Source organism: Lithobates pipiens, unplaced genomic scaffold, assembly GCF_037356315.1.
Source record: "Lithobates pipiens isolate NorthernLeopardFrog02 unplaced genomic scaffold, aLitPip1_a1.2 Scaffold_19, whole genome shotgun sequence".
In the NCBI taxonomy this organism is placed as follows: domain Eukaryota; kingdom Metazoa; phylum Chordata; class Amphibia; order Anura; family Ranidae; genus Lithobates; species Lithobates pipiens.
The window spans coordinates 68,877,849-68,905,190 of record NW_027507764.1 but is presented as its reverse complement, the minus strand read 5'-3'; the positions used below and the strand labels follow the sequence as shown (position 1 = coordinate 68,905,190).

The following is a 27,342-nucleotide window of genomic DNA, read 5'->3' as shown; positions in this document are numbered from 1 at the left end:
CAGCTTCAAGTAACTCACTGATACCTAGTTAACTTGCCCTGTGGGCTGTCTAACAAATATTAAAATTATAACAAATTTCAGTATTCATTGCACAAAAAAATGACAGAAACTTGGCAGGGTTCTGACCTCTGGAGCAAACCACAAAATCTTGTACAATAGGCAGGAAGGGAAAGGGTCACTGTGAAGAACACAAGAGACGTTCCACCATCAACAGACAGCCAATTTACTGCACTTTCCTGTGGCTTTTCATTGCATCTCCCTACAGCAGACCTTTCCAAACCATAGACGGTAACACATAAAGTCATCACCATCTGGTATTTTTAAAGCACTTCTAGGGAAATTCTTTCTATCAATTGAACATGACTATTCTCAGATTGTGCCTCTATATCCATAGGCGTTGTAAGCACGCAGCCAAGAATCACACCGGACATCGAAGACTGTTAGAAATGACATGTCCGCAAAAACCCATGTACTAAGTGGAAAATGCTTCCTGTTTGATGGAAAGTGTCCAAAACCAGAACGATTTTCACAGATCAGGCCTAAGGCTTGTCTAGTTACAAGGAAACAGATTTCAGTGTTATTTCTGTTAAACACAGGTGTTGATCAAAGTTTATTATTATGGAGTAGAACAGTTGGCCTTATTTACAAAAGTGGTGCACACAGAGCAGTTTCCTACAAAAAACAATCAGGTGTGTGGTCTTCATCTCGGTAGAGGATGACAGTTGGAAGATGATTGGTTGGCATGGGCAACACACTTTCTCTATCTAGCGTCCTGATGCTCAATTCACAAAGCTAACACACAGGGCAAGTATACTTATTTTACAAAAATCAAATGCTTTTTCAGCTGAGTTCAATGAAGCTGATTTGCAAAATTACAGTTACATGGTTAAATTAGACAGCCTTATCCTTATGTTAAAGCTTTGTAAATTGAGCAGCTAATCGTAGGGCTCGTTCACACTGAAATTGACCTGCGTTTTTTTAAAAGGTTGGTAAAGAGCGCAGTTTTTCTTCCACTGAACTTCTTATCTCCATTCATCACGAAACTAACAATAGGACATTGCAGTTACAGCAACTGTTGCTAATGCCCTGGGAAATTTGAGACTCATTTAAAAAGTAATTATCATACAAAAATAATAATAATGACTGATATACTGATACTGCAGACATTTGTCTTTATATGGTCACAGAATGTGTCTGGGTCTTCTTAAAGTAACTTTTGACACGGTTAGTAATTTACTTAATTTAGTAATAATAAAAAAGGAATGCTAGACAAGTACAAAGATTGGATTTGGCTAAACTTTCACATGGCTACTCTGTATTCCCGAATGTCTACATAAGAAATATCATGACCCAGGTGCAATACGACTCTATCAGATAAATACATTAATAAGAAAAAAAGGCTAAATATAGTCTCATACCTATTCTTCTTCTTTAAGGCTAGGTTCACACTTATTGCGAATTGGATGCGGGTTTCCCTGCATCCAATTCACATAGCAGGAGATTGTGACTGGATCTCAATGGAGCCAGTCACAATCGGCCAAAATTTGTCTGAAATCGGACCTGAAACGGTGAATGGAGACCAGTGATGGTGCATCCATAAGGGCGCACAGGCGCCGCCCCCTCTCTCTTGCCACCCCCTCTAGCACCTGGCCGCCGCTGCCACCCCCTATTAAGGTGCCTGGCCCCTTTTTGGGCACCTGAATTACAGTGGTGGGGGAGTGTTTTTGAAGCACCTGATTAGAGCCATAGACTCTAATAGGCATCAAAAAAAGTGACCTGCGAGCGCCATGCTGGGCACTCGCAGGTCACTCAGCTGTGTTACAAAGTGAATTAATATTCGCTTTCCTAACGCTAAACTGCCTCTTCGCCATTCAGGTGCTTGGATCTGTTACCCGTCACCTGATTGGCTGAAATAGCAGATGATGTGATTGGACACCTATCAGGCGTCCAATCATAGCAGAGGACGGGAAGAGAAGACGGGAGAAGACATCGAGGAGCTGTCCCACCGAGACAATGTAAGTGCAAACGGTGGGCAGACTGTACATATCACAAGTTCTTGAAGTCTTTTCTGATATGTCTTTTCCCTCAGACCTTTCACCATTTTATTTGCCCATCTCTGGAGTTGTTCTATCTGATCAATATATTTTTATAAGTGAGGTCTCCAGAACTGGACACAGTATTCTAAATGAGATCTAACTAAAGCTCTATATAGGAGAATCAGGATCTCCTTCTTCCTGCTGGTGATCCTTCTAGTAATGCAACCTAGAATAATAGAATAGTCTTATCCTGGGTCCAGAGATTTAGTGGACATACTAACCTTTATTAACCACTTTCTGACCACCCTATAGCAGATTTACTGCTACAAGGTGGCCATTCTGTGCAGAATCACATATATATATATATATATATATATATATATATATATATATATATATATATATATATATATATATATATATATATATATATATATATATGTGTGATTCTGCACTTCTGGGTAGGGGGCGCGAGCATACCGCCAGTGCACTGCTTCTGCTCTGATTAGTCACATCAGAAGCCAATCAACAGGTGTCGGCCAAAGGATGTCCGCTGACACCTGCTGGTCGTCAAGGAGACAGGCTCGACAGAGGTTTGCTTATGTAAACAATGCAGAGCTCCATCCTGTCAGCGGGCAGGAAGTAAAATCCAGCACATCCCTTAGTAAAAGTAGCACACTGTGTACACAAAAACACTGGGTAGGCACACATTTAATCCTTTGATTGACCTAGATGTTTATCCCCTTCCCAGCCAGTGTCATTAGTACAGTGACAGTGTATATATTTAGCAAGGATCACTGTATTAGTGTCAATTAGTGTCAGATTGTTCGCCGCAATATCGCAGTCCCACTAGAAATTACTGATTGCTGACATTACTAGTATAACATTTTTTTGAACATATAAAACACTATAACTTTTATGCAAACCAATCAATATATGCTTACTGGGATTTCTTTTTTTTTCACTAAAAATATGTAACAGAATACATAGCCTACCTTTATAAAGAAATTCGATTTTTTTATATTTTTTTATTGGATATGTTTTATAGCAGAAAGTAAAAAATATTTTATTTTTTTATTTTTTATAGCACAACAAATAAAAAATCCAGTGGTGATAAAATACCACCAAAAGAAAGCTCTATTTATGGGTAAAAAAGTACACATTTCATTTATGTACAATGTTGCATGACCGTACAGTTATCAGTTAAAGTAAGGCAGGCCTATTCATGGAGGGGGTAAATCATCCGGAAGTGGTTAATAATGCCTTAGGAAAAGCCTAATGGAATATGTGTGCACCTATTAATGCATCCATTCAGTTATCCCAGAGGACATTTCTTCTCCTCCTCCCTTCATGTAAATTTGGGGGCATAGGAGGTACTGCGTTATATATACAGCTAGTGATGTGAACAAATGGCCACCATAGAAGAAGCCAAAAGAAGCATGTTATGTGAAACACATTGAGAAAGAACTCTTCTGTGAAAGTGAAATAAATGGAACCCCTGGACTAGTTGATACATGTTTTGTACGAAGTAAGTGGGGTGACCGGTCAAGTGGTATTCTCTATATGGAGGGGGATTGTCTGTGATGACATTTATTGTTCAAAATCCTTATGATTTTGAACAATAAATGTCAAATGTACATGGTTTATTACAAGATGCAAATAAACAAAGTTATATTTTTTTGTCCTGGAGTTTTTGAAGTCTATTTACGGTAAGCACTATGAAAACCCCATGAAGCCATTTTGACACTGGCAGTTGTATATAGGGGGTGCAGTACTTTATGCAGTTTTTTGACAACAAAATTTATATATTTTGTATTCTTGAGGTAGTACCAGTAAAAACAATAATTTAATTCAAAAAAATTAATGGATTTGTTTTTGCAATAGCATAGAAAATTTAACTGACTAAAAGCCAAGAGAATAGCATCCTGGGTATAGTAAATAATAATGTACTAGTGTACACTTACTGTAAGAGAAAAAATGTTCTCAGAAGTAATGTATAGTGTTCAGTAATATGCACTCAGTGGTTTAAATTGGTCATGAACTTTATGTGACTTCTTTATTTTTATTTTTTTTATACCTATGGCATCATCTATCACCTTCTTTTGCTATCATTGTATATATTGCTGACAATACTGCTATGCAGTTTCTTGCGCTCATGTTTCTATAGTTTGAAAATAAAAACAGACATTTAAATCAACTCTAAACCTTAAAAAAATTTAATAGAAAAGTTTAAAATGATGTAATGATGTCACATAAGGAAAGGTGGTCATACACATATATTGTTCAGCCAATGGAAAACTGAGCAATAATTCTATGTCAGATAATTTTTTCATTTCAGGGACATCTAATATTCGTCTTCCAACTGTAGAGTTGACAGTTCCAAATACCCAGGGGCCCAGGGGTCCAGATCTATCTATCTATCTATCTATCTATCTATCTATCTATCTATCTATCTATCTATCTATCTATCTATCTATCTATCTACACTAGAAGAGTGTTTGCACTTGGGCAATAGTTGAATGGGGGTCCCAAACTTGTTCTTTCACAGAACCCCATTGGTGACAATGGGGTGTATTTACTAATCGCAAATAGATTGTGTATTGAGTATTCTTTACAAAGTGAAGTTTCAACACATTCACTAGACCAGGGGTCTCAAACTGGCGGCCCTCCAGCTGTTGCGAAACTACAAGTCTCAAACTGGCGGCCCTTCAGCTGTTGCGAAACTACAAGTCCCATCATGCCTCAGCCTGTGGGAGTCATGCTGGTAACTGTCAGCCTTGCAATGCCTCATGGGACTTGTAGTTTTGCAACAGTTTGAGACCCCTGCACTAGACTGCAAATTGCACAGTCCATTTGCCTTTAGTAAATCCACCCCAATGTCTCAACAGCTGCATTGATGCCAGCAAAATGAACCATTATTTCAAAATCAGACAATTTTTCTATATGTGAAAGAAATTAGACCAAGCAGTTGATTAAATGCAAAATTGATCACTGAATAGCCAGCAATAGAAAAACTGTTGGTTCAAATAATCTTAGACGCACAAATTTTCGACTTGAAATTGCATATTTCCTAAGACCATCATGTTACATCTATAGGCCTATGGCTGTTCTCTTATATCCCACAGATAAGTGGCCGCAGCCTTGTTTAGCCAACAGTCAGATATGGGAATACAGATTACAAACATATATTATTAATACAGATTAAAACCCTGTTACTAGAGAAGGTCACGTCAAACCTGATAGAACAAATAAATACTGCTCACTGACCGTATCAAATAATCGTACTGAGGAAATTATCAATTTTAGTATGTCAAACATTTCGCTTATTGGATTTACACAAGGGATCTTCATGAAAAGAATTTAAAGTTTCCTTTTCAGGTTTCATTGGAAAGTGGGGATGTTAAAGACATTAATAAAAGTCAAATTTAATTCCAACTCTTTCCAAACAGAGAGGCTAGTAAAAAAGATCTGATGATATCAGCAGAATATTAGCACAAAAATAATAAATACCAAAATACCAGTGAAAACATACCTGTTCAATGAATGGTGGACAGCGTAATATTTTATATTTTACACTCAGAATGTTTAAATTCAAATGCTGAACTGAGCAGGACAATTCTGTAAGAGGCCCCAGTTTAAAAAAAAAACACACACACTAGAAGATTATGAATTATTTGCCAACTATTATATAATTTTTTAAATATACAATTTTTTAATTATCAGCAACTCAGCAATGTAAAAAAAAGTCTTTCAGTGACTGCTAAGGACTCCTTAGCAGTCACTGACTATTTTATTTTAACATCAGGCCTCTTATAGCTTGAAGGTCTGTAAAGGGGGAGGAGTCTGCAACGTGACGCTACTGCATGCTGGGACACGGCGGCCATCTTTCTGGTAGGGAGAGGCTGTATACATACAAACAGAGCTTGCTTTTGTTTGTCAGTAATGTGAGTGCAATTTCAATCGTGTTTATCTGAATAAATACTGTTATATACTGCAATGAGGTTTATCTCCTTTTGTCTGCATGGGATGACATATATTTGATGATTACCACTGGAGGGTAATTTTTGAACAAGGAGAGTCACATCCAGGTTTGCTGCATCCACTAACTGGTCTGCTGCCACTAAGTGTATGACGACAGATGGCCCCCTTGCGTTAACACTATGTAGAGCCACCTTTTGCTGCGATTACAGCTGCAAGTCACTTGGGGTATGTCTCTATCAGTTTTGCACATCGAAAGACTGAAATTCTTGCCCATTCTTCCTTGCAAAACAGCTCGAGCTCAGTGAGGTTGGATGGAGAGTGTTTGTGAACAGCAGTTTTCAGCTCTTTCCACAGATTCTCGATTGGATTCAGGTCTGGATTTTGACTTGGCCATTCTAACACCTGGATACGTTTATTTGTGAACCATTCCTTTGTAGATTTTGCTGTATGTTTGGGATCATTGTCTTGTTGGAAGATAAATCTCCGTCCCAGTTTCAGGTCTTTTGCAGACTCCAACAGGTTTTCATCCAGAATGGTCCTGTATTTGGCTGCATCCATCTTCCCCTCAATTTTAACCATCTTCCCTGTCCCTGCTGAAGAAAGGCAGGCCCAAACCATGATGCTGCCACCACCATGTTTGACAGTGGGGATGGTGTGTTGAGGGTGATGAGCTGTGTTGCTTTTACGCCAAATATATCGTTTTGCATTGTGGGCAAAAAGTTAGATTGGTTTCATCTGACCAGAGCACCTTCTTCCACATGTTTGGTGTGTCTCCCAGGTGGCTTGTGGCAAACTTTAGATGAGACTTTTTATGGATATCTTTGAGAAATGGCTTTCTTCTTGCCACTCTTCCATAAAGGCCAGATTTGTGCAGTGTACGACTGATTGTTGTCCTATGGACAGACTCTCCCACCTCAGCTGTAGTTCTCTGCAGTTCATCCAGAGGGATCATGGGCCTCTTGGCTGCATCTCTGATCAGTCTTCTCCTTGTCTGAGCTGAAAGTTTAGAGGGACGGCCAGGTCTTGGTAGATTTGCAGTGGTCTGATACTCCTTCCATTTCAAAATGATAGCTTGCACAGTGCTCCTTGGGATGTTTAAAGCTTGGGAAATCTTTTTGTATCCAAATCCGGCTTTAAACTTCTCCACAACAGTATTACGGACCTGCCTGGTGTGTTCCTTGGTCTTCATGATGCTCTCTGCACTTTCAACAGAACCCTGAGACTATCACAGAGCAGGTGCATTTATACAGAGACTTGATTACACACAGGTGAATTCTATTTATCACCATCAGTCATTTAGGACAATATTGGATCATTCAGAGATCCTCGCTGAACTTCTGGAGTGAGTTTGCTGCACTGAAAGTAAAGGGGCCGAATAATTTTGCACGCACCACTTTTCAGTTTTTTATTTGCTAAAAAAGTTTAAATTATCCAATAGATTTCGTTCCACTTCACAATTGTGTCCCACTTGTTGGTGATTCTTCACAAAAAATTAAAATTTGATATCTTTATGTTTGAAGCCTGAAATGTGGCAAAAGGTTGAAAAGTTCAAGGGGGTCGAATACTTTTACAAGGCACTGTATATCTTGTTATTGACTTCCTTTAATATTGTGCTGGCTGGTGATATCTGATTGAACCAGGATACTAAAGATCTATAGCGCAACAAATTCTTCTTATTTTTTTATGTAATGTGACACATCAAGTCAATTTCCCTACTTTAATTTCAGGTTCAATAATACAGAGATAAATAATTGTGAAGGGAAACAAACACGCTCTCATTATCAGGCCACAGTAAGCTGCTCACACTATAATTTTCTGAAATCCCACCCAACGTTTTCAAAATCTGATTTGTTTCAGTCTTCTTATCTGCTATATTTTGGGGATTATTCGGAATCCTAGTCCCAAAACCACCATCATTGGTTCCCATATCCCAAAGGATAATTGGACACGTTCGGTTAAGATCCCCTTTCTAGAATAAAGACTTTCTAAAACAAAAGTCATTGCTTCCTTCACAAATCCAAAAAAAAAGAGTGTTTTAGTCCACAAATGCATGGTCTCATGCACACTGGACGATTTTACAGCTGCTGTTTTTGGCTTTGGGTGTTTTTTCTGCAGCCAGTAAAATGAAACGTTTTTTGGCAGGGAGGATTTTCTGGCTGGAAAAAACCTGCAGAGGGTTTTAGAGGCGTTTTTGAGCTGTAAAAATGTTCTATTTATTTATTTATTTATTTCAGGTACATATATAGCGCCATCAATTTACGTAGCGCTTTTACATATACATTCATTATACATTCACATCAGTCCCTACCCTCAAGGAGCCTACCCTCAAGGTCCCTAACTTACATTCATACATACTAAGGACAATTTAGACAGGATCCAATTAACCTACCAGCATGTCTTTGGAGGGTGGGAGGAAACCGGAGTACCCGGAGGAAACCCACGCAGGCACAGGGTAACTCTGATAAAACCTAAAAAATGCTAAAAAAAAACCAAGACTTTTCTGCATTTATCTGCATTTTTGAGTCATAAGCTTTTGTGGGAGTATAGTTTTTCTAAAACAAAACTAAGAGACGCTACACCTAAAAAACGCTAAAATACCCTGCTGCATAAATGCTGCAAAACCCATTCTACAGCTACAGCTTTCTACAGCTGGAGATTTACAATGTCCAGTGTACATGAGGCCTAACTCTGCAGAAATGCAGTTCCTATATGTTTTTTTGGGTTTGTAATGACACTGAAGCAGAGATGGTATACAATAATGGTTTTACAATAGTCTAGTGATGGGAATTATGGTTCCTTTAGCCATGCCCTTATTGGATATCATGTCTCCCCAATTTCCAAGATGTGCGCAATATAGAGCTGGGCTGATGAGTAGGCAGATAAAGTGCCCACATTAGTCAGGAAGATAGCAAGAGCAAGAAAGGTATATCAGTTAATTTACTACGGGAGAAACCAAATCCAACCTAAAGGTTAGTTTTCAGAAGTTAGGTCAACTTAAAGCAGATGTAAGTCCTTGACTTAAAAAGTAAATACGTGCAAACAAGACATTTAAGAATAACATATTGCTGTTGTAAAGAAAACTATTAAAATAAATTTTTATTGCTTTCTGAAGTGTTCATATGACCACTTTCTAAGTTCCTCTCTGTGTTTAGCTGAATTAAAACGTTCACTAAAGTTGTTCAAGAACCCAAATTATATGATGAGACTCTTTTCTGACTTTCATATCTGTAGATGATGATGTTTCCAGATGTAGGGAAGGAATTACCTTTCTCAGCAGAATAGAGATGGAATAAATCATATCATACCTGGATAATCATTTTTGTCTATGTCTGAATCCCCTCTCAGGGTGAAGCCAAATCCAGCCGGCAGGGTGCCAGAGGCCCAGGACCCCTCTAGGACCTGGGAAGGGTCCTTGTTCAATCCATTTCTGTTCCCGTTGTAAATAAATACTCTTCCTTTTCTATCTTCCCCTCCAAACGGAGAGCTGATCGCAACATCTGCAAAATCAAACAACATAAATGATTGCTGCTGCCTATCCAGTCAATAATAAAGTGTTCTGCAAATAAGATGTAAAGGAACATCCTGCACTTCAGCAGAATTAAAAGAACCCCATGCAAATCTTATACTTCAGCTCTGAGTGGAGAATAAAGAGGAGCCACAGATATTACTATTACCTTTAGTAGAGAGGCCACTGATAATAACCAAAACAAGCTCATCAAGGCCGTCTTTAATATTGATTGGACCCTGCGCAAACATTTTCTTGGGGCTCCCCATGCACTTTCACTCTCCACCTGCCCTGAGACATACAATAAATAGCAGCTAGACATAAAATCAGTTTACTGTATCAGATCAGGCAGCAATTGTGATTGGTTGCCAGTGGTTACAGCATATCATTACTGCTTACTGACTGGTTGCTAGAGGTTACAGCACACATTACGGCTCACTGATTAGTTGCTAGAGATTACAGAAAATTATTTCTGCTTGTTAATTGGTTGCTAGAGATTACTGTACAGTAATACTGCTCACTGATTGGTTGCTAGAGGTTACAGCACATCATCTCCTCATTGCAGGGTAGCATGATACACATATGAATGCTGCCTTTATTTACATATCAATGCTGCCAGCCGCAGCTATTTACTTAGTAATGCCGCCGCTGTTTACATATGAATGCCGGTTATTTACATGTAAACACAGGGTCTGCAGGTGAGTCATCTGTACACAACAATAGGGCAGAGCTGAGCAGCATTAGTACCAGCACTTCACACTGAGATATCGGGACACAGCACAGGACTAAAACGTCAAAGAACAAGGGAATTTAAACTAGGATAGTTGGCAAGTATGAGGCAGCTTCTTTGGGCCCCACAACAATGACAGGGCCCAGGGCAGCTGCCCCTTTTGCCCTGCCTTTATGACGGCCATGAAGCTCATGCCCTTTTGATTGCAGTGATATAGAACTAGCTACACAGCCATGACATATGTAATACATCCTCAGCAGTAAATGTAATAAAAGTAAGCTATCATATATTTTCATGGAAGACTCATTCTAAGGTATCATTGTAAAGACGTCTTGGAAGAAATTCTAAATTTTTTTTTTTTTGATTGAAACACTCAGTACTTCTGGGTATGGGTAGGCATGTGACCCACTCCTCATCGCTCATTTGACAGTGCCTCATGATTGGCCCAGTACTGTCACTAGGGGGCATGGAATAATTTCATAGCCATGCAAGCTTTAACAAGTTGGTTTAGAGTTTCCAAAGGGCTTTCTTTCCCCAGGCCCAGCAGCTAAATGGAGTGGCTGGGATTTGAAGGAAAGATGACTGTGTACTCCTAGGCGGGGAAGGTGAGATAAGTGAATCTCTTACTTTTTTCTGCATGGGTTAAGGAAAGGTTCACTTTACGATGATCAAATTTGCATACATTTTAGCATATTTTTGCGCTTTTTATTTCTGTTTTTAGAAAACCAATGTTTGCTTGATCATACCATTTGTGATTAGTAGTTAGCACTTGTGCCTTGCAGTGTTAGGGTCCTCTGTTTGAATTCCAGTCAAGACACCATATGCATGAAGTTTTGCTGTGCTTGTGTGGCTTTCCACTAGGTACTACAGTTTCATTGCACATTTCACAAACATGCAGGGAGGTTAACTGGCTCAACTTTAGTTTGCTTAGAATAGCTGATTTGCCTCCCAAGCACTTTGCGTTCCCAAAGCAATTCATTTATTATCCAAAATTGCTTTTATGGGGAAGACATTGCCTTGATTATCACCACCACATCAATCTCAGTGTTACAATAGGAAAGAGCTTCTGCACCACTTTAGATGAAGAGCTTTAAAGGAGAAGTATAGCCAAAGCTCTTTTGGTCGTACTTCTGGGGATCACAGCACTACGCTCTGCACTCCTATGACCCGTTTTCAGCTGACAGCAGGCTTTAGCCCGCTGTCAGCTGACATCACTCAGCCAGACCAACTGTACAAAAAAATGGCAACCACCCCAACCTATAACTAGCCTTTGCAGCAAGGTGCACATGGAAAGGCAATGCACATAGTACATGGAAGATTTTCTCTCACCTTCTGTTTTGCTTACAATCATACATTTTGAATTTCCCATCACTTTTAGTAGTTTTCATATCTTTCCAGGCTCAGGAAAGATCCCAACTTTACAGTAGGGATCCACCGAGATGCCTGGATCAGTAGCTTGCTCAGCCTCTCAGCGAGGCTCTGAGACATTGTGCCCACCACTCCCATACCCTGCACAGCCCGGTACTCCAGTGAGCGCTGGTTGACAGTCACCAGCTCTCTGCTCACTGAAGACTGAGAACTGAGAGATCAACAGTCTTTTATCACTTGGTTCTCAGTCTTAGAAGCGGCTGCAAGAAAGATGCATTGGATTGATGCTACATCCACCTAGGTGAGTATAAATGTTTTTTTTTTTTTTTAAAGCGATACTTCTCTTTTAAAAACTATCTAAGAAAAAGTATCTGAGAAAAAATTAAACTCTTATTAAAGGAGGTACCTCTAATTTAACTTCCAGTTCTGCACAGACCTCTAGAAAGAAAATGGTGTAGTTTTTTTTTTTATAACATAGGTGACAATTTCCTTTAACAACGTATTTTCTATTTCTAACACTGGATGTGCTACGGGGGACAGGGACGGGGGGGGGGGGGGGGGGGTTGCATAAGCTAGTAAAGCTGTGCAGTAAATGTGGAAGTTATTAGGGAGCTAGCAGACCCAATTCAGGAGAGAAATAGGGGTTAAATGAGAGGTTATCCTCGTAGCGGCACTCTGTGAAATGACGTGTGGAAAGCTGTACAATCCAGACACCCGCAAACGGAAGGTCGCCCTGGGTAACAAGACTGAGGTCACACACGCAGGAAACAAAGGTTCCTTATTACAATATGCTAATACTTCCATCTGTGAGATATAAATAGATTACAGAACGATGTTTGTAGTGATGATAGCAACAAATATAGGTCTAATTTATGGATAGATATGCGATAGTTGGGCAGACCAGGGCTTTATCAGTGTGCTGATTTTACATATGAAGGAATTCGTAGAACAGGGATTTTATACATCATTAATTATAGGTATTTATATAGTGTTGACAAATTACACAGCACTTTACATACTGTATTTCACATCAGTCCCTGCCCTCCAGAAGTTAACAATCAAAAGATGCCTATCTCACATGTATGATCAAATTTGGATAGGAGCCAAATACCTATGAGCATGACTTTAGAGTGTGAGTGGAAAGCAGAATACCCGGAGGAAAACAATGCAAGCACAGCAAGAACATGCAAACTTTATGAAGATAAGTGGCTGACCAGGATTTGAACTGGGCACCCTAGTGCTGCAAGGCAGAAGAGTTTGCTACTAAACCACTGTGTTGCCTGCTACTGAAACAAGTTTTCCTTTATAGAATCCTGTGTTTACCAAGTATGCCCTGATGTCAGTTACTTCTTAAAAATGTTTTCCCCTTCTGTAGAGAAAGCATAAAATGTTGATGCTTACCCACTGCTCAAGCAAATCCTGACAGTCAAACCTATTCCTAACACATAACCACCCTCTTAGCATTAACTCTATAATATGGGCACCCAAACACTTAGTCTAACTTGGCCTTTCTCAACCTTTGTAACATGGAGGAAGCCTTAGATTAAATTGTTTGGCTTCAGGGAACCCCCTGAAAGGAATTATTATATTTACAACTCACAGTACATCTGCGTGATGATTAGTGGGAAGAATGCTCCTTACATTTGTGGTCACTGGGAACAATCCCACCATTACAGATAGCTAAAAAGTTTGCTTATTGATGAAGCAGTCCCTAGCAACCTTTTGAAGGTACACCAGTGTTCCGCTGAACCCTGGTTGGGAAACCTTGGTCTAACTGTAATGCCTCGTACATACGATCGGACATTCCAACAACAAAACCGTGGATTTTTTTCTGACGGATGTTGGCTCAAACTTGTCTTGCATACACACGGTCACACAAATGTTGTCGGAAATTTCGAACGTCAAGAATGCAGTGACGACGAGCCGAGAAGTTCAATAGCCAGTGCGCCTCTTCTGCTCGATCGTGTGTACGGGGCATAAGAATTAACCCACCCTATCTCTTACACTTAATGTGTGTCTGAGCCTGAAGTTGTTTTGGATAAAAAAAAAAAGTACAGTAGCCCCTCTGTAGTTGCATTTTTTGCTTTCTTTGTCCTGTTGGGGAGTTTTCCCCAGGTGTCCTGCACCAGGGACACAAATGGTAATCACTTATTCTTTCCTTAGAAAGTTGTCAATAGAACAGGTATCCCCTTTGGAAGATTTTTCTCCTGCCTCCTGTTTTGCTGACAACCATACATTCTGAATTTCCCATCACTTTTAGTGGTCACCAGGACCAGGACAAAAAGTTAAGGCTCCATGCACACTGAAGCTTAAAAAAGCTTTTTCTGGACGGCAGATTGCTGGCAAAAAATGCTGGTTGAAAAACATGCTTTTAACAGCGTTTTGTACTAGCGTTTATGAGCGTTTATTAGCGTTAGCATTTATGGGCGTTTTCAATAAAAATACACAGAGGACACTCCAAAAATACCACAGTGCATTCCAAACTCCCACAATGCATTGAAAAAATAGAATGTTGAACACTAATTAAGGCGTGTTTCTGAGCGTTTATAAGCGTTTATGAGCGTTTATCGGCGTTTTTTGGAGGTGAAAAACGGCACTTTGAATGCGAATTTCTGGCGTTCAGAAAAAAGCCCATAAACTCCACTGCTCATTAAAGCTAAAAAATGTCCATGTGTGCATGGACACATAGGCTAACATAGAGTGGAGTTTATGGGCTTTTAAATAAATGCCCAAACGCCAATAAACTGCAGTTATGAGCTCCAGTGTGCATGGAGCCTAAAAGTTATTTCTTCATAGTGGAGACACAGACAGCAATAAAACCCTGGCATAGCCTGGCCATTCCACACTTTCTAAAGAAAGAGATAATTTTGAATCCCTAAGCAAACATGAATAGCTAACCTTTAATATTTTAAATATTTTACCTGATCCTAATGGTAAACCTAATTCTTTACCTTACCTTAACCGTTAGCCTAATACTAAATGGACCACTAAACCATAACCTCCTAATCTACCACTTCATTTTTACTCTTTACTCTTGTATTTACCCCTCTCATTGCTGTAGTTTGTTTCAACTCAGTAGTGGCCGGTGCTCCATTTTTTTTTTGGGGGGGGGGCGTGGCAAAACCGAGTGCCAACAAACCACCTCCCCAGTCAGTAGGTCAGTTGCAAAACCACACCCCCCCCATTGCTCAATCATCAGCCCACCCGCCCCCATCTAGGTCGTAGGCAGCGCTTCCTTCTCGGCTTCAACCTGCATCTCCTTCTCCTCGGCTTCACATCGGCTTACCCTCCTACTCCTCGGCGGCCAATACGATAGTTTCTCCTCTTGGTCAATCACGTCTCAGGACCCGCTTCCTGATTGGCCGGGAGGAGAATCAGGAAGACAATCGTGAATAATAATTCGCTATCCTCATGCACCTGGGTCGGTGCAGGGAGCAATGCTCTGCGCCCTGAGCACACCCTTTTTTTCAAGCCAATTAAAGCCACTGGCTCTAATTGCGTGCCTTTAACAAAAAATGTAAAAAAAAACATTGGAATCCATGCGTCTGGAGTCCTGCATGTAGATTAGGGGCCAGACGCATTGGATTGGGGGGGGGGGGGGTGGCGCCTCTGCAATCCGTATGGACGAGTTGCCACTGTTCCAACTTATGGCACTGCCACTTTTGTTGAACAGTCATGCAAAAATATCAAATAAAAATAATGAATATACTAAGTACAGTCATTACATGTATTAACCACAGTTATTAGTATGCAACATTCTGTACAACAGTGGTGCTTTAACTGTAGCTTAGGTCTATGACATAACTCTTAACACTCCTAATTGCTGAATGTAGCAAATTATGTCATTATGTATTATTATGCCACATCCCTAGAAACAGTACTAATACAAGAAATAACGGATGGGATTTTGACGGCACCATAAACTTCTTATATTTTACATGGTTGCAATATCATTTCTCTTGATTGCTGAATGTACACAACCTAAAGTAAAGAAATAAAGTAATATTATTTCTAATAGATTCCTTAAAATGGATCTGATCTCCAAAGGTGAAGATTTGCTGTTATAGAAACATCTAAAAATGTTAATTGTGACTAAGCAGTAAATTGAAAAAAAAAATGTAATTACTGGAACATTTTTTACCTTAAAGTCGGGAATGCCATTAAAACCATATTAAGTTGTTGTCCAAGATCTTGCTACACAGAGATATTAGCGCCAATGTAAAATCATTTGTTATTTTTTACCCCAATTAGGCTATTTCATGGCAGAAAGATCCTCTTACCATTGAATCCATCTTGATTTAAATCCCCTAGGTTTGCAATTGAACTGCCAAATCTTCCAAACACCTCAGTCCCCATCAGCACTTGGGCATCTTTAAAAACAAGAGCTCTTTCCTGCAAGTAGAGGTAGACTTGGCCCACTTCCTTTGGATTGCTCTCAAATTCTCGGTCCATGAAGAGCGGTGCCCCCACCAGGACATCATCCAATCTGCACAACACACAAGTAGAATTAGAATGATGAGAGCGTAAACATTTTGCTCATAGATTAAAGACAATTGCACATTTGCACATTTTTACTCCTATATGCCATGATTGTTTTAAGTGACACTAAAATCTGTCGGCGCATGCGCTGTAGACAGCGGCGCCTGTCTTTTTGTAAATATCTCCTAAACTGTGTAGGTTTAGGAGATATTTCTTGGACCTACAGGTAAGCGTTAATCTAGGCTTACCTGTAGGTCAAAGTGGTTTGTAAAGGTTTACAACCACTTTAAAGGATAAGCAAACTTGATCCTTATCTCTGCTGTGCCACTACTCTGTGTCACATTTCCGCTTAGTCTAGGCTGTGACTCAACAAGAGTGTCAGTGGTGGAACACATAAAAATGCTGCTGTCAGTAAGCACATTCCAGAATATAATAAAGGACCCATACTGCAGTGCCGGCTGACCAAATTCTTATTGTTATACTTACATAGTTGTTAAAGTAGAAGTCTACCCTAACACTAAAATCCCATGCACCTATAGACATCCACAATCTAACACTAGCATATCTTACCCTGTAAAGAAGAAATCAATATACCTACCTTTTCTGAAGCCGATCCACGCTGAGCTGTCAGCCACGGCTTCACTGTTTAGTCAGGTGCAGAGGAGGCAGCCGACAACGGAAGCCCCATAGTAACTATGGGTGACGTCAGTTCTCATTCATTTCACAGCCATTGTCGGCTTCCGCCGCTGGAGACTGGACCAGAGCGGCTTCAAAAAAGGTACGTATACTAATTTCTTCTTTACTGGGCTAGATAGGTTAGTGTTAGATCGCCGATGTCTATATATGTAGAGATTTTTGTTAGGCTGCACGTCTACTTTAAGATTGAATAAAGACACCGTTCCATCCAGTTCAACCTGTGGTATGTATATGTGAGTTTATGTCAATATTAAATCTCATATCCCTGTATGTTGCAATCTTTAAGATGCCCATCTAAAAGTTTTTTTTAAACTAGTGACACACCCTGCTGATACCACTGCTTGTGGAAGGGAGTTCCAAATCCTCACTGCTCTGACAGTAAAGAACCCTTTATGCAGTTTAACTTTAAACCGCATCTCTTCTAGTTTCAATGAATGCCTGCGTGTCTTTTTAAACTCCCTCCCACTAAAATGTTTTTTCCCTATGCTAGAGTCATCAGTAAGGTATTTGTATATCACTACCATATCTCCTCTCAAGTGTCTCTACTCCAGAGAGAATAAGTTTAGTGTTTGCAATCTTTACCCATAACTGAGGGCCTCCAGTCCCTTTATTAGCTTTGTTGCCCTTCTCTGGATTCTCTCCAGTTCCAGCACACCCCTCCTCAGGACTGGTGCCCAAAACTGGACGGCATACTCAAGATGCGGCCGGACCAAAGTCTTGGAAAGTGGTGGAATTATATTTTTTTCTCCCCTTTTTAATGCATGCTAATATTCTACTGGCTTTGATTGCAGCAGCTTGGCATTGCATGCCATCTGCTTGATGCCTGGATGACGGTCTCGGACGTCTGGAGAGTTACCACCTTCATCAAACAGATGAGCTTGATATTTATTCCCATCTTGTGAGTGCTATATATACTTTGTGATTAAAACTTTGCTTTAATACTACACTGAAGTGGCGCTTCCTGTGTTTTCTCCTCGTCCTTATCTGTTTACAGAGCTGGCTGTCTCTGAGAATAGCTGCAGCCCTTCATTTTAAGAACTGATCCTTTAAAGCGGGAGTCCGCCGGGACTCCGCGTTTTTTTTTTTTTTTTTTAAAGTCAGCAGCTACAAATACTGCAGCTGCTGACTTTTAAAATGGTGACACTTACCTGTCCAGCGCGCCCGCGATGTCGGCACCCGAAGCCGATCTCTAGATCGACACTCGGGTGCTGCCGCCGCCATCTTGGGTATGGGAATCAGGAAATGGAGCCTTTCGGCTTCATTTCCCGGTTCCCTACTGCGCATGCGCGAGCCGCGCGGCGCAATCCGGACGGTCCCCGCTGCCTCTGGGAACTGTGTGTTTCCCAGCAGGCAGCGGGGCACTTGCGCAAAGGGGCGGGCAGTTGCGGAAAGGGGCGTAATCTACGCCCCTTTCCGCAGACAGCTATCCCGGAAGTGGGTGCAGTTACCTGGATTATCCATGTAACTGCACCCCCCTCCCCCCTGAAAGGTGCCAATTGTGGCGCCGGAGGGGGGGGGGGATTCCGATGAGCGGAGGTCCATTTTAGGGTGGACCTCCGCTTTAAGGACTAATGGATTTGTATTATTATATGACTATTGGTTCACTGTCATATGTTTACAGTCACTCCATCTCTGCGCTTACAGTTTTTCTTTTTCTACGTAAGTATAGTAATTTAACTGGGGTAGGAGGGAGGCACAAACCTATTAGTCCAAGTGGGCAGGAAGTCCACTTACCCCAGGGGGGCCCTGGTTGCTCTGCCCTGCTCAGACCGCATGTTCAGTTGCCAAACAAGGGGCTACTCACTGTGCATATTGGGAACCCCCGAGAACACCGCCAGTGGCTTAGAAACTGCATGGGACAACCTGTTTGACTGTTTTTACTTATGTTTACACCATTCTTTCATTTCTCCTTCCCTTTATGTTGGTGAATGGTTTTCATAATTGGTTTCGGGATAAATATGTCATAGTACACATGTATTTAAAATAAGCCACAGGGTTCACAAATAAGTATAAGCTACACAGGGCATTAACCTCCCTGACTGCACAGGCAGCTCTCACAACAGATGGAATTTAACACAAGCATCTATAACAGAGATCATAAAAATCTATTCGTTATGAGGGGGAATGTGTATATGATGTGACATAAACATATGCATTGTGTAAATGTTTACCCTTTCCAATATAGTATAGAATTATGATAAACGGCTGCCCGCAGCCAACAAATCATCTACTATTCAGCCATGAAAATGATTAATACCTCGAAATGTATGCACACATATATGTTTACACGTTTCCACAATAGAAGAGAAATTATATGTTCCAAGTAATAATTTCTGTTCTAAAAATAAGAGTTTCCAAGGTGAAGGGGTGCAAATGATATTAAAGGTCACATGATCTGTCAACGTAAACATTGTAGGCTCTGCACTGTGTCTTAGTGAATTTCAATTTGGGTATACATTGTTTAGCATAATTGCCAACATTCCAAAAAAGTCCAGTGGACATTTTTATGTATCCAGCTGACTTGAAGTAGAGACCAATGCTAAAATCATGAGACTAGTCTGTAAAAATTTAGGATTACAAGCATGAGCGTCTAGTAGGGATCCAGGTATCCCTGGAATCAGGGATTGGATCAGGAGTTTCCCACTCTGTCTTTATCGTAGCGCCGACTGCCGGGTCTGCTTGCACCTGTACACAGTTTAGCAGGGCCGGTGACAGCTGGTACGAGGAGCAGGACAGCAAAGGCCTCAAGGGGTGGGCAGGATGACATCACCCGGTCTACATAGTGCGAGCGAGTCACCCAGGAGACGGAATCCACGGGTAAGGAGAGCAGCAAGACACCAGGAACAGTGGGCACAACATCCCCAGCACCTCCCAGTTCCTGGAACCCCTGGACTTCTTAAACCTCCTCACTGCTCCCAGACCTGGAGGACAGACTGACCGGAGGTTCAGAGAACAAGGACAGGCAGGAAATGCAAGCAGTCAGGGACCGCTCCATGTCCCATCATAGATCCGAAGGAAGGAACAGAGCACCTCCTGTCCTCACCCAGAATGAAAACCGGTCTTGCCAGCTGCTGGCCATCATGGAGATCCTACTGGCATGCAAGATACCATACTGAGCATTACACACACCACTGGAACACTTGAGCGACTGCAGACAGGGCTAGGGGGTCCCTCTCTCTGACCCCTATCACCCCTCTCTGTCACCCCCTCTCTCTCTCTCTGTCACCCCTCTGTCTTTTTCATCCCCTCTCTCTCTGTCACCCCCTCTGTCTCTCTCTGTCACCCCTCTGTCTCTTTCTCTCACTCCCTCTGTCTCTTTCTGCTCCCCCTCTCTCTGTCATCCCTTCTTTCTCTCTGTCAACCCCCACATGTATGCAGTTTCTTAGAGTCTCTTGTGCCATGTCCGCAGGCTCTTATAGTCTCTTGAGCCATGTATGCAGATTCTGACAGTCTTTTGGGCCATGTATGCAGTCTCTGCTCATCTCTTGTGCCATGTCCGCAGTCTCTTACAGTCTCTTGAGCCATCTATGCAGTCATTGACAGTCTCTTGGGCCATGTTTTCAGTCTCTGACAGTATCTTGGGCCATGTCCACAGTCTCTGACAGTCTCTTGTGCCATGTATGCAGTCTCTCTGACCATCTCCTGTACTACGTCTGCAGTCTCTGACCATGATAATGTGATAATGACATTGTCGAAAAGGGTCAGAGCATGGGTGACCTTAAAATAATGCGCCGAAAAAAGTTCTGCTAGATAGGTTAATTTTAGAATGTGGCTGAGAGTAGGTTTAGCTTTAGTTTTGGGCGAACATCTACTTTAACCACTTGCCAACCATGCTATAGCTGAATGACAGCTACAGTGCGCTCGTCCAGTTCTGGGAGGGTATCTAATAATGTCCTCCCAGAACCACGCCCGTTGTAACGTGCATCTGGCGCGCTCTGTGATCACTGTATCCGAATCACAGATTGCAGTAAAGAGCCAATCACATTGGCACTTTACCACGTGATCAGCCATGTCCAATCACAGCTGATCACGGTGAAAACACACTTGCCGGTTATCGGCAGTCCTTTCCTCGTGCTGTCACAGTGTGAGGTGAGGAGAGAGTCGGTAACTGGCTAGTATGAAAGGGGTGCATCGCTGTCCTGATTATCAGTGCAGCCCCAACAGTAACCATCAGTGGTGCCAATTAGTGCCCATCAGTGCTGCCAATCAATGCTGTCAATCAGTGCCTCCTCATCAGTGCTGCCTATTAGTTTCCATCAGTGCTGCCTATCAATGCCACCTATGAGTGTAGCCTATCAGTGTAGCCTATCATTGCTCATCAGTGCATCCTATCAGTGCCCTTCAATGCTGCCTCATTAGTGCAGCCAATCAGTGCCCATCAGTGCAGCCTCATCAGCGCACATCAATGAAGGAGAAAAAATACAGAAACTATAATTTGTTTAGCAAATAATTTAAAAAACTCAGTGGAGATTAAATACCAGCAAGCTCTATTTGTGTGGAAAAAATGATAAAAAAAATTCATATGGTTATAGTGTTGCATGACCGTGCAGTTGTCATTCAAAATTGGCCTGGGTAGGAAAGGGTAAAAGTGCACTGTAGGCAAGTGGTTTAGGTAAAAAACTTGACTTTAGAACCACTTAAACTCCAGTTTGTAATTTTCTTTGCCTGGTACCAGGCTGACAAGTGGGCCTATTGAAAAAAATTCTGCCTACAAAGCCTGTTTTTGGCCTGCCTTTCTCTGAAGTTTGCCGTTTAATCTTTCCTTTTTGTTTTTTCCATGTTCTCTTTTCCCTACTCAGCTGACTTTTATTTAACACCAAAACATGCAGCAGATTACAATGCATAGCATGAAATCATAAGCGTTAAACTGAGTATTTATTTTTGAGGTAATGTAAAGAGATTTCAGACACGCTCCCCTCCCCAAGGGTAATCTTGAAAAGAAAAGCAGTAAAGTGGCAGAATTCAGTGAAAATGGCATTCTTCATGGTGGTAATTACGAATTACCCAAACACTGGGGGTTAGTGTTAACATACCCGTCACTGTTTACATCTGACACGGCAACTGTATATCCGAAGTACGAAGCCATCTGGAGAGGGAAACACATTGAAAGGTTTGAACAAGGCCTGTGCCAGCTTTGTATAACTGTGAAAGTATTGGCATCCCGACATCAAACATCGCTTTAATGGGGAAGGAATCTGTAAATATCCAATATCTAGTTGAACTCTTTAAACAGTGAGTTGAATCTTAACACGCATCATTTACAAAGGCCAAACCCTGAGACTTGACAATATACAACATGGAGGTTATTAGGTCAAGCTAATCCTGCCGTTGATGACTGACTCAAAGCAATGAGAGGTCTTGTAGAGAAATGTTTTTTATTGGCAAAAATAATCCGCCCATATTTTTCATTGATTTTTTTTAAAAGCACTCTTTGTTTCAGCATTAATGCGATTGCTAAAGAAATCCTATCATGTGAGAAATACAGGAGCTGCTGTTGCTGAAACTCCAAAAATGCTAGCTAAAGCCTGACTCCAACATTTATTATTTTAAAGCAGAATTTCACTATATCTGGTAACCACAAACTGAAAATGCGTTTTAATTCATTGTAATACTACAGCATACTCGCCCATCTATCCATCCAAGTCTCCATGCCTTATTTTATTGAGAAATCACTTTTAACCACCCTCCATACACACACCCCTAGCATTTCTAGCCACCGCCATTTTGAGTAAGGGCAGATGATTCATGTAGCATTTACTACCTAAAATCCATCTGCCCTTAGCTCAGGAATGCAGACAGGAGGGTGTGCTTAGCTGAGAAAGTCCCTCCTCACCTCCTCCCCTCCTCTAGATGAAAGAAAAAAATGTCCATCAAGACACCTGGGATGTATGACATCATTTTGGCCTAGGCCAAACATGAAGCAACTTGAGAAATGTAAAAAAAAAAGTTTAAAAAAAGTAAACTATAAAATACCCTCCTACTTTTTAGTAATGCTGGCAGCATAAGAATTAAAAATAATGATGACTGAGAGAGTTTAGTTCCCCTTTAGGCTGGGTTCACACTGCAGAGATGCGGGAACCCTGTGAATCCACTGCGGGTTCCCACTTTCCATGTCTCCGGGCGGCAGGTCACACTGCCTTATGTGCACTGCTGGGAATGTCAACTTGAAGTTAATGACACCCCCAAATCAAATCTGCAAATTCAGACAGGATGTAAACACCCATGCAATCCGATTCTGCTGCGAAACAAAAAAAGGGTCCTGTGTGAGTTTTGTCCAAATATGATGCAAATTCAGCCATACTATCTGTATGGCTGAAATTGCATCGCACATATATCGAATGTGATTTGCACTGCAGTGCGGTGTGAATCACATCTGATGGGAACCGGCCCATCATGTGAAAAAAGCTCATGCTTTGTTAAACAAAAAAAAAAATACAGTATTCAGCCCCTTTCCGGTGCTGTTGTCTATAGACCAACCTCTCCAGGTGTCCAACCCAGCTCCCCTTCTGGGCTAAATGAGTGCCTGGTGTCATTTGAACCACTTCCTGTAAGCCCAGGGTGTGAAGGACACCCCTAGTGAGCACATCATCAGGCCACCCTGGACTTAAAGGAAGATCCTCTGCAGCATTCAGGACCCAGGACCTGCCCACTGCTGAAGAAGCATGGAGAAGGGTAGACGGACCTATGATATAACAGGACTAACCTGAAGACTGCTTGAAAAAAGTATGTATTAAGATAAAAAAAAAATGTCTGCAACCAGGGTTTATGATCAGAAAATGGGAAGGAGGGATGGGCTGGAGAGGCTCTGGTGTTTAGATGCAGACGGGAGGTACAGGCTCACTGTCCAGCTCCATTGCCAAAAGCCTATAAAAGTCTATAAGAGGCTGACAGCTGCTGTGGCTGGACAAGGCTTGGTGGTGCACCGAGTGGTACTTACATTTATAGCAGTATGTGCCCAGGACAAATGTCCCTGGGCGCATACTGCACTAAATGTAAGTACCGTTCAGTGCACTGTACAGCCCTGTCTAGTAGTAGCAGCTGCAGCTGTCACCCTCTTATAAACTTTCATAGGCTGTTAGCAATGGAGCTAGACAGTGAGCCTGTACTTTCCATCTGCACCTAAACACCAGAACCTAATGCACTAGGTCAATACGCACATTGTGCATGAAGCCTTAAAGCTAAATCCAAGCTGGTGACTATTTTACCTGCCAAAGGATTTTAACGTCCATCAAGTTGTGAGATTTACACAGCTGTGCCTCACAGCATTACACTGTCTGACAGAGGTTCAGCTTTAATAGTTACCAACCCAGAATAAGTATGAAGACCAGGAGAAAAGACAGAAATCCATATCTATCCTTGCCCCAAAGAAGCTCGCCTGATGAGTGAATCGCGCCATTGTGACATCATCACGTCGTTGATGTCTGGACACAGACGAGACTTCGTGGACATTCCGTTACATCCTGGGAACTAGACGCACGTCTAAGTGGACTAAGTAGACTGGATACACAGACGCTGCAGCGTGCAGGGAGTCCTTGCTGGATACTCCCCTTTGTGAACATCGGGACAACTTGATGCTGTTCGGCTTTGTCCAAGAGTGTTGGGGAGTGGAAAGATTAATTGGAATTGTTTATTGATACCTGTATCCACACTCCCACACCAACTACACTCCGCAGCACTTCCTTTACACAATTCTTGCTAGCCCCCAATCTCAGGGGCCTTCCCGATCTCAGCTAATTGCTTGATACACAAGTCATCTATACATACATATATGGAGTTGTGCTATCCATGAACTCATTGACCTCTTACAGGCACTCTGAGACCATACCAGGACTGTCCCATACTGCATACCTATATGGTTAAATATCAGGGTTAATTCGATTGACCCATGGAATGTCACATTGATCTTATTAAGAGCAGAACTGCTAATTGAGGACCTGTAATTATTTCCTAGAATTGGGATCTTATGCCAAATAATAATTTACATTTTTATGCAGGCATGTGGATGGATGAGTGTCCATGGTAGTGAGTGTCCATGGTAGCTTCTTGTGTCACTTGACAATGTCATAGTTTAACTTTTTTGATATGGTGGAGGTGAAGTTTACTATATTTTGAATGTTCTAATAAAGCTTTTTGTATTTTTTCAATACTGGTTGATCCTCTTAGACAGATTTCTTGAGGACCTTTAGTCCATTTATTTATATGCTGCTGGTAATCTAGGACCACACTCCCCTCCTTTCCTATGTGGAATATAGGGGAGTGACTGTATTTATTGATCTATGGTACTGGAATACACATTCCCCCTAGATCTATTTCATATGGAGCCATGGTATCAATTTTATTCTTTTGAATTATGCTCAGAAATGCATATCCGCCATCATACACTGGGTCAGTTATTCAAAGTTTTGAAGGAAATACTGTAAAGTAGTTAGCAACTGAATTTTTCACAATTTACAGACCACCCCTGTATTTCTCTATGGACTGGTTTTCTTTTGTGCTAGGAGCAGCAATGTGAAGCCCCATACACACTAGTAGATTTTCTGCTGATTTTTGTCTTCACATTTACCAAAACCATGCAGTGCAAGGGCCTGTCTGATTGCATACACATTGAAACTCCAAAGGTTTGACCTCATATTATATGGTTTTGGTAAATCTGAAGGAAAAACTCTGATGTATGGGGCTTAAGTCTCCTTCATTAAGCTATAGGAATCATTATTTGCCATTTGCAGAAGTAAATCAGTAAACAACAAGCACTTTATTGTACAGGCGAAATAACAGTATAAAATGGCAACGTTACCACACAAATATGGTTACTTAAAATAACGTGTGATTGTATTTGATTGTAGTCATTTCTTTCAATTAAATAAAAAAAAAAAACTGTAATTATAAACACATAGAACACCTACACGTAATATGTTGAATATTACCTGTTCACCTGTGAAATTGTAAATGTACATCATCTGACTGGAGTCAATGATGGAGACCTAGAAAAATACATCAGGTTGTCAATGTGTTGATTGATACATTGGATAGACAAATGTAACTAATGAATAGTAGACGATGGCCAAAGTCAACCCATATTACATTGTAATTCTGATGTTCTGGAGAGCATAATTAGGGTTGTGAGCTGTAAATTAGAATAGTCAAAAAACAGCCACCTTCACAGTCCACACAAAACATTACTTTACTTTTTTGGTAGAAGATGGAAAGTTAAACCATCCCCATGTCCCCTATATCTCTCGGGCATTGGTGATATCCCTGAATTCTCAGTTCCTGCGGTGGTCACTATGAGAGGTTCCCAATCTCCCAATGGATTTTTTATATTTTTTTATTATAAAGAATGTAACAGGAGAAGTTTGATCTTTTGGGTTAAAACACTCAAAACTTCCAGGTGGGCAGAACAATCAAGAATTATAGCAGGGAAAGCTTACTGTCCAAGACATAAAAGTCAAGGGTTGACTCAGCTGACCAGACTCCACCTATTACTATTAGTTTTGAGGGACCCTTAGAAGCACAAAGCGAATCAGTGATTGGTAGATACTGCATTAGCTCACTCTATTCCTTTGATATGCATGGGCTTAAACCAGCATAGGTTAAGTCAAGTACGATGTACACAGAGGTTGAATTTTACACCAAGAAAGAAATTAAAAATACATACATATCCAAAATTTTGATCTCCTTTTGGTACTCCAGCCACCAGCTCTGTCAAGAAAATCACAACATTTTTGTTAAGAGTGTCTATCAGAGTAGGAAGTAAAAACACAATTACTCTTGCTTCTAGCTAGAACCTTGTGTTACTAACAAACATTACAATATAATGTAGTTTAGAAGATGATGGGAGTGTCTGCAGGACACCTTTAAATGGGACAAATCATGCCTGGTCACCGCGGTGGTAGGAGAGGACTTTTCAGCCAGTAGCCTATTGTTCTTTCATGCTGTAGACATATAAAATATTAGGTCTGCATGGTTATATTTACACTACATTTCTTTCATGTTGGACCTATTACGGAAAGGCTTCTTCACAGTTAGAGCTGTGAAAATGGGGAATAGACTGTCATGCGCTGCTTCTGGTCAGCTCAGTAAATTGTTTTTTAAAAAAAAAGGTCTGGATTCTTTCCTAAATGCACATAATATAACTAGAAATTAATATTTAGAGGTAAAGTTGATCCAGGGAATATCCGTTTGCCTCTTGGGGGATCAGGAAGGATTTGTTTCCATACTACAGCAAATTGGCCCATGCTTGGTAAAGCAACAGTTCTTACATTCATAATGCATTGGAAGACCAGTCTAAACTAATATTACACACTGTTTGTAGGGCTCTACAAAAAAATGTAATGGTTCCAAAAGGAAAACCGTTTTGATAATAAAATCAGAAACTAATTAGTAACTACAACTAAAGGCCAACTCTAGTCAAAACATTCTTTTTTTTTTTTTGTAGTTTTCAAAACAGCATGAAAGAATGCCAGGATTTTAGTATAGTCTATTTCCCCATTGAGGAGAGTTCTCACTTTCTGTCCTGGTAACACTCAGGGCATTGCTGTGAAGTGGAC

At 41.0% G+C, this 27,342-nt stretch overlaps 1 protein-coding gene across 1 annotated transcript in view; it reads right to left on the bottom strand.

Moving 5' to 3' along the window:
• The window catches only part of ITGA8 (integrin subunit alpha 8), a 236,120-nt gene that overhangs the window by 105,685 nt on the left and 103,093 nt on the right, over positions 1–27,342 (bottom strand). Inside the window, exons 9-13 of the mRNA XM_077490849.1 lie at positions 26,451–26,494; positions 25,720–25,776; positions 21,829–21,881; positions 15,901–16,106; positions 9,323–9,514 (exon numbers count right to left, since the gene is read on the bottom strand). Coding sequence (XP_077346975.1) covers positions 9,323–9,514; positions 15,901–16,106; positions 21,829–21,881; positions 25,720–25,776; positions 26,451–26,494 — 552 coding nt within the window. The remainder of the gene's footprint in view (positions 1–9,322; positions 9,515–15,900; positions 16,107–21,828; positions 21,882–25,719; positions 25,777–26,450; positions 26,495–27,342) is intronic.